This window comes from Saccostrea cucullata, unplaced genomic scaffold, assembly GCF_032062105.1.
Source record: "Saccostrea cucullata isolate Sc308-1 unplaced genomic scaffold, CSIRO_AGI_Scuc_v1 ctg1569, whole genome shotgun sequence".
Classification (NCBI taxonomy): domain Eukaryota; kingdom Metazoa; phylum Mollusca; class Bivalvia; order Ostreida; family Ostreidae; genus Saccostrea; species Saccostrea cuccullata.
This window is the reverse complement of record NW_026939710.1, coordinates 28,941-44,107: the sequence shown is the minus strand read 5'-3', so window position 1 is coordinate 44,107 and position 15,167 is coordinate 28,941. Positions and strand designations below refer to the sequence as shown.

The 15,167-nt window shown below is 33.3% G+C and overlaps 1 protein-coding gene across 5 annotated transcripts in view; it reads left to right on the top strand.

The window, feature by feature from the left end:
- Positions 1–11,389: 11,389 nt before the first annotated feature.
- LOC134253727 (ADP-ribosyl-[dinitrogen reductase] glycohydrolase-like) overlaps positions 11,390–15,167 on the top strand; it is a 29,401-nt gene continuing 25,623 nt past the window's right edge. For all 5 annotated transcript variants that reach the window (XM_062736306.1, XM_062736307.1, XM_062736309.1 and 2 more), the window contains exons 1-4: positions 11,390–11,502; positions 11,965–12,075; positions 13,837–13,986; positions 14,664–14,807. In XM_062736306.1, the coding sequence (XP_062592290.1) occupies positions 11,488–11,502; positions 11,965–12,075; positions 13,837–13,986; positions 14,664–14,807 (420 nt within the window). In that variant the 5' untranslated portion in view covers positions 11,390–11,487. The remainder of the gene's footprint in view (positions 11,503–11,964; positions 12,076–13,836; positions 13,987–14,663; positions 14,808–15,167) is intronic.

The following is a 15,167-nucleotide window of genomic DNA, read 5'->3' as shown; positions in this document are numbered from 1 at the left end:
CACGAAAAGGCTCGTGTATTATATGAAGCTTACAAAACTCTAAGCATAAATCTCTTTTGTTATTTTGGACAATGATGGGAAAACACTTGGAGAATGACATTTTAGGATTTGTTGCCATAGTAACTGTAGTGGAGAATGTTGCATACTTCTGACTCAATAAAAATAACTTTGAATATATGCTGATTAAAATGATATATAAAATGAATATGTAACTTTTGTTATCATTCATCTTTTTTGTTCGACATTTATCCGACTATAAGTTTTTCAAATATTCGCGACTATCGTCTCCATCAATTAGACGCATGCCTTTTCACACATATCGAAGCAGTTTGATGATCATAAGTCATTTCCATTGTTTACTTTATATATATTTCCCGGCCGGCGACAATAGATTGTTACATCTGATTCAATGTTTTCTTGTTTATTAATCTGATGTATGCTGGATTTTTAAACAATAAAAAATGCTTTCTTTGTTTGTTATTACTGGAATTAAATTTTTTTCTGCAATAGCTGCGACCGTTAATTCCAATTATAACAAACAAAGAAAGACATTTTATTGTTTATATTTATATATGTTAAATTAAATAATCATTTAAAGTAGGATTAAAAAGATTAATTATTGTATTAATGATGCGAACGTCTTTATACGTTTCATTGATGAAACAGCCACTGATCAAGAAATCTGTACAGGCGACATGCCTAATGAAGTTCATGCAGCGATTAACGCAATGGTTTTTCTTAAGAAATAAAGTAGAAAATATTCAGTGGATGTAAATATTTCAGAGTGAAATATTGTGAAATAGAGTGAAATGATTTCTTACTAGTCAAATTTCGCTGACAATGTTGAGAGAAGCGAACCAGAGCAAATTGCATCAATGCTTTTGAAAACTAGAAAAATTATCTAATAAAACAAGCATTCTGAGAGTATTGCATAAGCAATACATGTCCCCTACCGGGTTCCCCTTTTTCTTCAGGATGTCATTTTTAAATGTGCAAAAGTCATGTCCAAGGTTAAACTGAAAGATTTTCAAGTTGTAAATGCCTTAAATCTAATAAAATAATAAACATTAAGACGACAATTCAACTCATTTATCCATCGTCTTTTCCTCGCTTCATATTTTTGTTGACAATCGGAAGTTAGCGCAGTTCGAAGCCAATCTTAATTAAGCGAATATGAAAAATATTCAAAATGCCATAACTCTGTCAAAAATCAATGAAGCGAAACGAAATTCAAACTTGATCTGTAACTCATTAAGATACACTCACATACCAAAATTCAGCTCAATATCTGCAAGCGTTTAGAAAAAAAGTGCGGAAAACCAAGTGGGAATGAAAAATATTTAAAATGCCAAAATTCTGTCAAAAATCAATGAAGCGTAACGAAATTCAAACTTGATCTGTAACTCATTAAGATACACTCACGTACCAAAATTCAGCTCAATATCTGCAAGCGTTTAGAAAAAAAAGTGCGGAAAACCAAGTGGGAATGAAAAATATTCAAAATGCCATAATTATGTCAAAAATCAATGAAGCGTAACGAAATTCAAACTTGATCTGTAACTCATTAAGATAAACTCACGTACCAAAATTCAGCTCATTATCTGCAAGCGTTTAGAAAAAAAGTGCGGAAAACCAAGTGGGAATGAAAAATATTCAAAATGCCATAATTCTGTCAAAAATCAATGAAGCGAAACGAAATTCAAACTTGATCTGTAACTCATTAAGATACACTCACGTACCAAAATTCAGCTCAATATCTGCAAGCGTTTAGAAAAAAAGTGCGGAAAACCAAGTGGGACAGACTGACGGGGACGGACAGACGGACGGACGGACGGACAGACGGACGGACAGACGCAGAGGAAACCTATAGTCCCCTCCGGTTTCACCGGTAGGGGACTAATAATTTCCCCAGCCTTTTTATGTAAAAAAAAAATGTAGTCTTTTTATACAGTTTACAAATTTGTCGATTCTTTCTATGGCATGATATTATATCTTAATACTGTTATCCTGTTTTCCAGTGATCATCTCAGTCACTCGGTGTACATGTATACGCATAGGATGAACAAAGAATATTCTTTTTGCCTTTTCAATATTACATTGCTACATTGTATTTACGAATTGTTATTAATTGTTTAATGCTCTTCTTAATAGAAACTGTTTTGGTACAGAGTGTAACACTTACATGTACATGTCTGTTATATATCTAGGAAGTATAATGTGTACCTATAAATAGGGATACATTAGTATGATTTTTAAAATATTATTATTTAGACTAAACAGATTAATAAATTTGAATACTAGCCGTAAGCGTCAGAACCGAGGAGGGGGGGGGGGTAAGACGTATACACTCTTTAAGCCCACTTCCTCTTTTTTTTTTTACAACATGGACAAAGATAGATATAATAGAGGCAATGCATATTAAGGTGTAGTCCCAAAATTTTTTATTAGTCCCCTACCGGTGAAACCGGAGGGGACTATAGGTTTCCTCTGCGTCCGTCCGTCCGTCTGTCCGTCCCCGTTAGTCTGTCCCACTTGGTTTTCCGCACTTTTTTTTCTAAACGCTTGCAGATATTGAGCTGAATTTTGGTATGTGAGTGTATCTAAATGAGTTACAGATCAAGTTTGAATTTCGTTTCGCTTCATTGATTTTTGACAGAATTATGGCATTTTGAATATTTTTCATTCCCACTTGGTTTTCCGCACTTTTTTTTCTAAACGCTTGCAGATAATGAGCTGAATTTTGGTACGTGAGTGTATCTTAATGAGTTACAGATCAAGTTTGAATTTCGTTTCGCTTCATTGATTTCTGACAGAATTATGGCATTTTGAATATTTTTCATAATCGCTTAATTAAGATCGGGTTTGAACTGTGCTAACTTCCGATTGTCGACAAAAAATATGAAGCGAGAAAAAGACGATGGATAAAATTATGGCATTTTGAATATTTTTCATTCCCACTTGGTTTTCCGCACTTTTTTTTCTAAACGCTTGCAGATAATGAGCTGAATTTTGGTACGTGAGTGTATCTTAATGAGTTACAGATCAAGTTTGAATTTCGTTTCGCTTCATTGATTTCTGACAGAATTATGGCATTTTGAATATTTTTCATAATCGCTTAATTAAGATCGGGTTTGAACTGTGCTAACTTCCGATTGTCGACAAAAAATATGAAGCGAGAAAAAGACGATGGATAAAATTATGGCATTTTGAATATTTTTCATTCCCACTTGGTTTTCCGCACTTTTTTTTCTAAACGCTTGCAGATAATGAGCTGAATTTTGGTACGTGAGTGTATCTTAATGAGTTACAGATCAAGTTTGAATTTCGTTTCGCTTCATTGATTTCTGACAGAATTATGGCATTTTGAATATTTTTCATAATCGCTTAATTAAGATCGGGTTTGAACTGTGCTAACTTCCGATTGTCGACAAAAAATATGAAGCGAGAAAAAGACGATGGATAAATAAGTTTAATTGTCGTCTTGATGTTTAGTATTTTATTAGATTTAAGGCATTTACAACTTGAAAATTTTTCAGTGTAACCTTGGACATGACTTTTGCACATTAAAAAATGACATCCTGAAGAAAAAGGGGAACCCGGTAGGGGACATGTATTGCTTATGCAAAACTCTCAGAATGCTTGTTTTGGTTGGTTTTACCCCCTCTCCCTGAAAAATAGGATTTCTGGTTTGGACAATTTTCTTTTTTTCTGCTTGTCAAGATTTTTTCAGGTTTGGACTTTTTCTTCTTTCAATTAGCACCCCCCCCCCCCTTCAACTTGCTTTTGACGTCTCTGTTAACAGTTGACAGATCCTCCCTTTAAACACTTCACTTAAAAAATCATGATACTTTTAAGCAACGTTTAAAGGAATTCAATTTTGCCCTTTAATATTTAAAAATGAAATCTAACAAACAAAAATACATAGTGGGTCACAGTAAATGTTCAACCAAGCCTTTTTCTTTACTCCTCGCTTAGATATGTGAAGGAAAAACTTCAAGAGTACTGTGCAACTATTTATTCAATAAGTGGTGAAAATCAGGTGTGGATACTCAAAAAACTTTTGGACAATTTGAAATCACAAGATTTTACCAAATCCATTCAGCACACTCGAAATAGGTTTATACAAAAAAAACTATGCTGGACCAAATAATAATTATTTGCCGTTAGAACTTATTTCTAGCCGTCTTTTTAAAAATCAGGACCATACTATTTTCAATAAAAGGAAATTCGTAAGGAAGATGGGCGTATAAGGCGGGCAGAATGCCTATAGCGCGACAGATAAGAAGTAAAAATATTAAATCTCAATTATATTCAAATTTTATGTCATATCTCATCTAGTATTAAAGTATACTTAATGTAAAATCTCTTTAATTTACAAAAATCCATCAAAAACTGAAAATATTTGCCTATGAAAAAGCATACACAGACTTAAAAGAACAAAAACGATCGTTTTTTCACACTTTAACAAAATTTTCAATGTGAGTGGGTCTTCCCTCCATTTTTTTTTTAAAGATAATCCTAAAAGTTTGCGATTAAATACATATTTTTTGGTTTACAAAAAATGGAGAGAAGACCCACTATACCTTAAAAGTACACTTTTATGACAAAATATTCTCATCTTTCCGAGAAATACTTCAAGTCCATTAAGTCAAGGGTTATATTGCAAACATGATTTAAATGCCACTACAACACATGAGCCATGTAGCATAGTGGTTAGCGCGTTAGTCTCAAAGCAATCTGAATCACCGGTATTTTATTGCTGGGGTTCGAATCCCACGAATAAAACGGAATATTTTTATAAATGAAATTTTTTAAAGAAATGTTTTTTCTCTCAGAAAAAGTTTTTTTTTCCCTCATAATTTCATAAATTTCAATAATGAGATGTAAATTTAAATACTCAATTTACATCTCAAATGTGATTTCTTATTATCTGGCGCTATAGGCATTCTGCCCGCCTTATCCGCCCATCTTCTTTACTTTCCTGGTCATTGGTCATATGCAAAATTACTTGTATTTTTGATAAAAACAAACTTTAATATTCTGATTGCACACACCTTGTACCCTGAAGTTGACACCAAAAAGATGATTTCTGATTGACAAAATCTATTGATATGGCAGAGTGTCAATATAATACAAATTATAATGTTGTGCAAATTTCAAATTATTTGAATGAAAATACCCCTGCTAAGTATAACTTGATATACTCTGTTTGCCTTTTATATATGCCAAAGAGCAGAGATTGATTGATTGAGAAGTGACCTAGGGCCAGTACCTACCTTGGTTTGTACAGTCTCATCCGAAGGACCAGTCTCCACGTCCCCGTCCAACAGTGGGATTCGAACCTGGTACGTTAAGTCCAAAGCATCTGGTGCTCTAATCACTGCGCCACGCGGCGACCCAAGTCCAAAGAGCAGAAAATTTTTTTTTTGTTAATGAATGACTGCATTTACACAATATAATCAATATAGCCTATAGCTAGTAGTACTTACACCAGAACCCCTGACCCAGTGGCCATTAAATTTTGAAACATTTTTCAAGTACCCTCGCTTATCATAAACATGTCCCTTAATTGTATGCATAATACCAAGGCACAGAAAGTTTTTTTTTACTTTACTTTACACATGAATTTAACCTAGACTACAATTTGTCTGTGCAAAGTGGTGGGCGGAGGTTAAACCGACGCCGCGATGTTCAATGTCTAATGTCAATGGGCTAAGCCCCCCCCCCCCCCCCCCCCCCGATTCCGACGCCTATGAGTTGGAAATAAAATGTTCAAAGTATTCATGTACATTTACTATATATATAATGGTTGGAGGCCCCTTTCCCTCAGAACCTAAAACCCAAAGGCAATGAATTTTACAATTTTGGAACAAGCAGCTTTGGTCATTATGATACAGGTGAAGAGTACGAATCAACAATGGAATCAACACAGAACACATGCAGAGGGAAAGATAAAAAACCGGGAAATGGCATTTAATAATCCAGACATAAAGTTTGTGACAATGAAAAATATTTCAAAGAAAGGTGGGGGTGGGGGAACACCCATCAAATACAATGTAACCGTGCAATGAATTTAATTGTCTTTTAAAAACCCAGGAGGAGGAAAGATTGTACAGCCGGCCAACCCAAGCCATTCACAGTCAAGAATTTTAAATGCATTTTCACTTTTCTATTAAAAGTGCCTTGTCCTAAAACCACTGAAGAAATTGCTAACCCCGGGTCTTGATAATTATCTATTTGGTTTGTTTCTTTTTTACCAAGGAGCGAAGAAGAATTTTCAAATATGTACTTATGGACCCCCCCCCCCCTTTTTTTTTCCCGGCCACAGCGGACATCATTAAAAAAGTATTTGCCATCAAAATAGGCGAATGTTAATACCACATTCTTCCTTTTACCTGCTTTTCACTCTCATTTTCTATATTTTCCATATATTTAAGATTTTTCTTCACATCTTGTAATTATTTCGAAACTCGGTTCTCCCATGCTTCTACATTTACCACCATTCAGGAAAAAATATGTCGGGATCGAAAGTCAAAAAATTGAGAGCCATCATCTGCACGTTCATAATAATTAAGGTCTTCCGTTTCCAACGGAAGACCTTCTACTGATTCTGATGGTAAAGATTATTATTCTTTTTTTTCTTCTACTTCCTAGACCGCAACTTTGAGGCCTCATATCTCACTCATTTCTCAACGGATTTCGCTCAAATTTGCAGAGGTTATAGACGTTTATAAACTCTACCAGAATGCTGACTAAAATTTCAAAAAAAACACTTCCGGTTTTGAGTTATTTCCCTTTAAACGAAAATTTATAGGCTTTCGTTTCCGGATAAAGGCTCAGAGACCAAAAAAGCTGAAGCAGAATTTTTACTGATTTTAGGTAACAGAAGGATTGAAGTTGTGCACATCGGTTTTTGTTTTTCAATTTCTGTATTCACAATGGCGCTATATAGGGGTAAAAAATTAGAACGCCTAAAAGAGCGAAAATTTACACATGTTTTCCTTTTTATTTTGAAAACTAAAAATATTTTGTTAAGACATAATGAACAAAAGTTGTGCATAATTGCAAGGGCTTTCATATAATAATATTCAAAAGGGGCTGGCCCCTATAATTAGGGATCAAGGGACCTTGAAACTTTTTGCTTTATAACTCAAAAACGGTAAATATTTTGAAATAACTATCGATTATAAATTAAAGGTGCTTTAACATCTTACTGATATCATGAAATTGTAATTGTGTTCGAGTCTTGTTTTAAATGAGCTGGTGCATGACCTATATATGCACAGGTAATTATTTTCACTCAGCACGTAAACGAGAGCTCCTCATGCGTGTAACCAAAGCAAGCTTACTATGAATAATAAACATGGCTACATTGGAAGCTAATATTCTTCAGAATAAAGTTCTCGAAGTGTTAGTGCTTTTTTTCTTACAAAATATCATGTTTATTCACTGACAACTTTCCCTTTTATTTCATTTTTTTAAAAATCGTATAAACCAAGTCTACTAAAAAGGAAAGAAAATATCATCTTTTCTTCTTATCACATAAAAGCAAACAATATAGTGAGAAAATAAAACATAAATAAAAAGCACATATACTATTCACAGCCATTAAGTGCATGGCTTTAACATTTACCTCGTTTGTTTACAATTATATAACGCGCCTCCCTTGATAGCGGCAGGGCAAAGTCGGTCACCGGGAATCAATCGGTGTGTGATCCAGCGACCCACAGTCATACACAAAAAACCCACCACAGAATGGTTAAATTAATTCTTGATAAAATTGTTCCTTCTTATACTATCTCTGTCCCATGAAAATATTATTTTGTTCGAGTCTTACGTATGGTAGGAAAGAAAGCTAGATCCGTATTCACCGTAAACAAAGCTCCGTTCTCATTTTGATATTGAAGAACTCTTTATGCGTATAATTGAAATAAACTTGCCGTAAGAAATAAATATTTTACCGCGCTGTATCATATCTCTTTTTTAAATTAGGTTTTAAACGTGTTCTTTGTTTCCTGTTTAGAGTATTCGATGGTATCTTTTTCCTTTTATTAATAAAGATCTTTCCAAGAGAAAGAGTTATAGAAAAAAAGTACGTACGAGTATCTTTTATTCGTTTAAATATGAATATAAACAATATGAACGGAAACAATATACGCCCGGATTTCATACAAAAAATTTTTAAGAGTCAAATAATACACAATTATTTACTGCGCGATTCTCATATTCACCTGGAACCAAGATTCTTTTTTTAAAGTGTTTACCATTACGTAATCTATCTTTCGATTACACGCTGCCGAGAAATTCTAAAGCGACACACCGCGGTGAACCATTGACCCCGCAGTCATAAGCAAATAATTGGTATATACAAACCATTCTACAACAGTAAGAAAATATTATTTTCTCTGAGTAAATTAAATCTTTCAAAAAAATCTTAAAATGTTTTAAGTTTGACTTTAGTACAAAACGCTGGGGCATTTATTTTACATGTACATTAATCAGTCTTCAATTCTTAAATATTCGTTAGATCCATGTGTAATTTGACGATTCATAGCGCAAGGACTGGCGATCTGCAGTTACTTTACTTCAACCAATATTTATTAAAATGCACAAGCTTTGCTCTTTTCACACACAAATAAATCCGTTTTCAACACAAGTTTTCCGAAACACATTTTTTTATCACAGATATTAACCATGGCTATACCAATTTTAAACTTTTAAAGAGAATCTTCCGAATCGTAAAGATAGAATTATGCTCAATGAAATGGACTAAACATCGATAAGTAACACCGGCACGTGTAAACTTCATAAGTGACTTCTGTGCTGCACACTGTCTATTAATTTATATTACAGGTTTTATAGTAAAGTTCAAGAAATAATGATTTTAAAGCAATGAACTTAATTTGTTTTATAATTTATTCAAAACCCGTATAAATGATAAGTAGAGTGTGCTAACATTGTAATTTTGTTCCGTGATTAAATATCAGTAGCAGGTTATACAATGTACATTCAAGTAGTAATAAACCCGCATATGTCCAGAATCGAAAATTTAAGAATTTATATACCGAGGTAACAATGTTATCTGAATATTACAGACTTATCATGTAATTAAACGCTTTTACAACCTAAATTAAACTGTTAAAATCATAACCGGCACCAAAGTCAAACCATTTGTATCGTTTACCTTATATAACTCAGTATTTTCTTTAAAATGATGAACTTATATCTAGCGCAAATTAATTTCCTTGGTTTAAAAAATACGCGTACGAGAGAAAACGAGTGAGAGGCATTTTATTCAAGTACATTCAAGTTTTTACCAGCGAGTCCCTGTATCAAGTATTGTCTAATTTTTATTCTATTAAACATAATCTCCCTTTCCTATTTAAATTTAATTTATTTCATGATTTTATTCAACTTCAAGCACAATATTATTATGTAGTACTAAAATGAAGTCCATGCACGGATGCTAATGTACATCGGGAATTTTCTTTAATCCTTTATCCATGCATTCCTCCTTCAAGGAAAATAATTATGAATGAATTGATTGAATAACGTGTATAAAACCACGTGGTTTCGGTTTGTCAACGTGTTTTAGATCATGATCAGCAAATCACAACTCCTCGGGTCTTCCTGTCTAACAGAATAATAACCTCGAATATATACTGAAAGGATTAAGAAACGCATCTCCCTTTCGCATCAGTAACACACTTGATTTTCATGTGCATTGAGTTCATCAGAGCAGTTATCTTTTTCAGAACATTATTATTCAACCCTTCCGACGGTAGTCTTAATGGCTGAGATTAGCTGTATTATTCCAAAGCTAACAAATCCCCTCGCCCAATCGAATGCGAATTTTCGATTTAGGATAGAATTTACAGAATCCAGCTGGTTTGGTAAACGTGGATGTTTGTAAAAAAGTTTCGACAAACGCTAACTAAATTTTTCAAGTGTAAACATGCTAAAAACAATCACGCAAACAACGCGTACGTGCGCGTTTGAGAGTAAAATCGACGTAAAGGGGCCAAGCTCGCGGCCAAAATTAAAGCAGAGAGTTTCTGTCAAATTAGGATGAAAAAATGAATATGATTGTCTGCTGTATAAATATCAGTTGCGGTGATAATGCCTTGACAATAACCGAGGTGGCATAATGAAAAGCCCTATCTTGTTGTGACGTTTTTACGCGCCAACGTTGCCGTCATGGTTGGCTGGAAACATTTTAAATTAACTCTCTGACAACTTTTATTTGGTTGAAAAGTTGAAAACAATCTGTACAGCAGCATGTTTTTGTTTTTTTATTCACTAATGCAATATTGAATTCAATTACTAAACCCACAATAAATTCCGTCAGCCATACCACGATTGCAAGAAATTAATACTGACAGCAAATATGCAAAAACGATTTCTACAACTCAAATGCATCGTATGGCATTACAAAAGTTTATCACAAAATTATCATCATCAACATGCACTTGTTTTGACTTTTTATCATTTCCCCTACGTGACGCCATGCATTTCATGGTTGAGTAGTTTTGACTAGTAATTTTAGTGCATAGTAACCAAAATACTCATCTGACCAATTTTCATATTTTTCGGCCACATAGACAAAAATTATTCCCATATTATGTTCGTATGCGTTTCTTTTTCCTTTCAGTATATTACGTATACATCATGACATCCCCATGCTCCTCACCCCCTTTACCCAAACTTTGAAATAAATGAGGAAAGATATTTTATTTGTGGAGTTTTGGGTTTAATTTTATTGAAAGTAAAGCTATTACCCTTAAATACGTAGTATGGAAAGGACTTTCAACCCCGATATCTTTTATAAATAGAAAATCCATGTTGTTTGAATATTAATATACGGTGATGTTTTAAAATACCTCAGTGTTGTTTTTCTGACCTGTGACAAAATGGTGCGAGATAATGCAAATTTCAAACATCTTCATCGGCCAATGACAGAAAAGTTGTAAAATTCCTGTCAGGGTTATGAACTTCTAATCACTAAAAGGTGTTTGTCTTGACACAGAGCCAAGGTTATTCTGTTAAGATCAAGGTCACTGACAGAAGAAATATTTTCTTTACTACGCTATGAATTAGTAAATGAAAATCATTGGAGGCTCATACTTGAAACATAGATTACTTTATAATGATTGGGGGTTTTGTCATGACCCTGATCAAATGTCTTTCTGGCAAATCAAGGTCACTGACAAAGAAAAAAGTGTTTAAGCATTACTTTATAATTAAAATTTACTGAAGGCTCATGCTGGGAAGAAAGGTTGTTGACATAAGAAAGTGCAGTGACCTTGACCCAAGATCTGTACTTCCTGTCCACAGCTCCAACGGAAGACCTACTCGTTGCTTTGCAACGAGCTCGGCTCTAGTTTATGATTATTTTTTTAATTTTAGGCAGTTGATTACCGGGGTATATTGATTTAATATTTAACCTATGTGGATTAAACATTGATATATCCTGATACTTTTGTGGACATGGCGACTTTGAATGTAAGTGATAAAGTTTTAAAACATAAGATATACACACTAATACATGCTCTTCATCAGATACGATATCACTAGATCATGATAGATGTTGAATCAAATGTATGTTTTTTCTCTCTCGAGGCTGTAACCATGTCAATCTACTGGTGGATTTAAATCACTAGAATCAAATTAAATGATTTAATATAAATTATGAACATGATGAAAAGGAAAATAAAATAATTATGTTTTGCAATGTACATCATGTACATATGTTTACTGATTCTTGCTCTGATGACATACATGTACAGAGGTGTATCAGAGCTGTGTTGTATGTTTACAATGTGTGAATAATGCTATATGCTTTCTATGTATATTTACAGATTCTTGGCCCTGACATACAGAGTCGTTTCAGAGCTGTGTTATATGTCTACAATGTGAGAGTGATGCTACATATATATGCTAACAATGTATATACTATATTTACAGATACTTGGCCCTGAGTTACAAAGTCATATCAGGGCTGTGTTATATGGACAGTGTGTTGGGGACGCTCTTGGACTTCTGACAGAGTTCTTAACCAAAGATGAGGCAAAAGAAGTAGGCCCTATGTTATATGTTTTATGAACAATTTGTGGGGTATGCTTTTGGTTTCTGATGAAATACTTGACCAAACAAAAGGCTACATAAGAAGGCCACAAGCACTTAGCCCATGAACACAGAAAACTTTAAAGTTATTGCATTAATTGGCTGTGTATTTTATTAAGCCTTTAGTCTTTTTGTGGAAAACAACTTACAAGCACATTATTAAATCTTCTATTTTACAACTCTTCATGAGTCCTCTCTCTTTATTTATAATTACCACGGTAATTCTTCTAAAACTTTCAATTTTCATCACTGGAAATCTTTAAATTGGAGGTCTGTCTGATTGTCTGACTGCGGCAATGCAACCATGATAATAGTGCAGAGAATATAAAATATGTCGATCACATTCCAGTTTAGAAATTTTAAGTGTATTTGTCATTCCTGTAAACAGTCAGGGGTGGTACTGAAATCATTCATTTTTGAAAATGATGGATAATGGTCATTTCTTCTAAGTATATAATGTACACAATTTTCTGATTTTTGTAAATATGACGTCTTTTCATCATATTTCCATTCTCAAGTCAATTTTCCCATCCCATTTACTACAGTAATTAGATATAGTACACTATCCTGCCATAGAACCTTGTGTAGAGAAACATCTTGAAAAGTAATTGAAACCAAAATAATTTAGTGCGCCCCGTAAAACTAATGAGATAATTAAGTGCGCCCAGACCTAACAATTTGATAAAAAATGATGAAAAACAGTCATTTTTAATATCAGAGATAACTCTATTTCTAGTAAAATAAATTTCAAAATAGAAATGACTGTTTTTCATCATTTTACTAAAAAATGATGAATTTCCATCATTATTAAAAATCAATTTAATGACTGAAAATTATCATTTTCAAAAATGACTGATTTCAGTACCACCCCTGACTGGTAAACATGGTTAATGAGTGCAGTGGAACCCAAATCTCGCTATTACGGTGATCGTTTTATATGATGGGATGCCTTTTACGTTGTAACCTTTACAAAAAAAACCCTTTTATTATGTTGTACACTAAAGCAAGGTCTTAGTTTCACGAGGTAAAAATTTCGTCGACATTATTTTCACTCTGTGTAGAAGAGCTTAAGTAGACGTATGATGAGAATGAAAGCCATGAAATCAATTTGTATTTCTAGATGGACCTTCTACATTTGTCAATAACAGAACTGCCTGAAATGTTATATATAAATTGAAATTTAATATCAATATAAACTTTATTGTCAAGTTCTGATGCATGTTAAGTTCACAAAAAAACAGTATTTAATTTTGAATTCATGCTTGTTAGGGTTTACTCTTCATTGACATCACAAAACAGTGCACTAAGAACTTTAATTTTTTCACAGTGGAAATAGAAAGCATTGAAAATAAACATGTTTAAATCAAATTACATGTAAAACAGTATTAGATAAATTTTTAAAATCAAGTACAGTACTGTAGAAATACTTTTTTCGCAAGGTCATAATTCTGCCGAATGACAATTTCTGTTTAATCTGCGGGTAGAAAATTATAAACTGATTCTTAAACTGTCACTATATGCTTTACATTAATATTAAGTACGCTAGGCCAAATTTCCAATTTTGCCAAATTTGTGACCGCGTACATAGCGTTAAGTAATATCCCGCAGAAAAAAAGTATTTCTATAGTATTCCACTAAAATCTTTAAAAACTGAAAGGACCTAGAACTGTAATACATGTATATTTGTTGGTATATATTTTTGTTCTGGTTCAGTATTTTGGGAAATTGAAGGACAATTTGGAGTATAAACACAAGTCCCTGGTGGACAACCCCCATCAGAGTCGCTGGAAGGAGGGCGACTGGTCAGATGACTCCGATCAGATGATTATAATAATGATGTCCCTCACAGACAACAATGGAATGGTATGTAAAGCTAACAGTTTCAAAACAGATTGATAGGAAGAAAGCAAGCTTTTTCATTTGTGCTGCGATAAATGATGTATTCTAGTAGTATAACTCACCAAATTGCATGTTTTTTATGCAATGAAATTAATATTTAACTGTCACTCACTTAATATTTTTTCTTAAAGATACATGTTATCTTTTATGCCAAGGTCATGATATTAAATTAATATCTAAATGACACTCATCTAGTACATTTTACCTCTAAATATCTTATCTTTTTTCTCGAAATCATGGTATTGAGTTAAGATCACATATTTTACAGGTCAAGGTCACTTGGGAATTTATGTGAGATACTGACATAAGTTTTAAACCAATTATTATTTTTTCTAATTTTTTTATTACCCAAATAGTCATTTTGAAATCAATCTGCAACAATAAATTTTGTGTACAGGTATACTCTGCTCAAAATTTATATTCTTCCATTTAATTTTTGCCTTTGATTGCTGTTTATTATCTCGAAATCATGGTTTTGAGTTAAGGTCACATATTTTATAGGTCAAGGTCACTTGGGCAATTGTGTGAGATATTGTTCCATTGAATTTTTGCATTTGATTGCTGTTGATTATCTTGACCATATTTAAATCTTGAGGAGTAATGTTCAAAACATCATGTTTGTTTGACCACTTTGTGTTTAGGTGAATCATAAAGACATTGCCCACCGATTTCTGGACTGGATGAAGAAGGGATTTCCTGAGTTGGGGGATTTTGTTGGAATGGGAATTGGAAAAACAACCGACCGTGTTCTACACCACAAAAGTTACCTAGATGATCCTTACACAGTTTGTATATTTCATCTTGTACTTCAAAACTGCTATTTCAAAAAAAAAATCTTTTGTACTCCTGGACATCTAGCAGACTAAAACTTTGTAAGATAACTATTTCAGCTATCACTTTACCAAAACTGCAATTCAAATAGGACTAAATTGGCAATACATGTACATGTCTAACAAAATGTTTATTAAATCTTCAAAAATTCATCTTCCTAACATGTGGAAGTTCAACAGATTTCATTAGTTTGAGTCCCTTTCTGATCACATGATTAGAACATGATCACATGATTAGAACATATACTTATCACATGTAGCATGAGGACAAAATGGAAACATGATAATATGATCAGAACAAAGTCACATGATTAG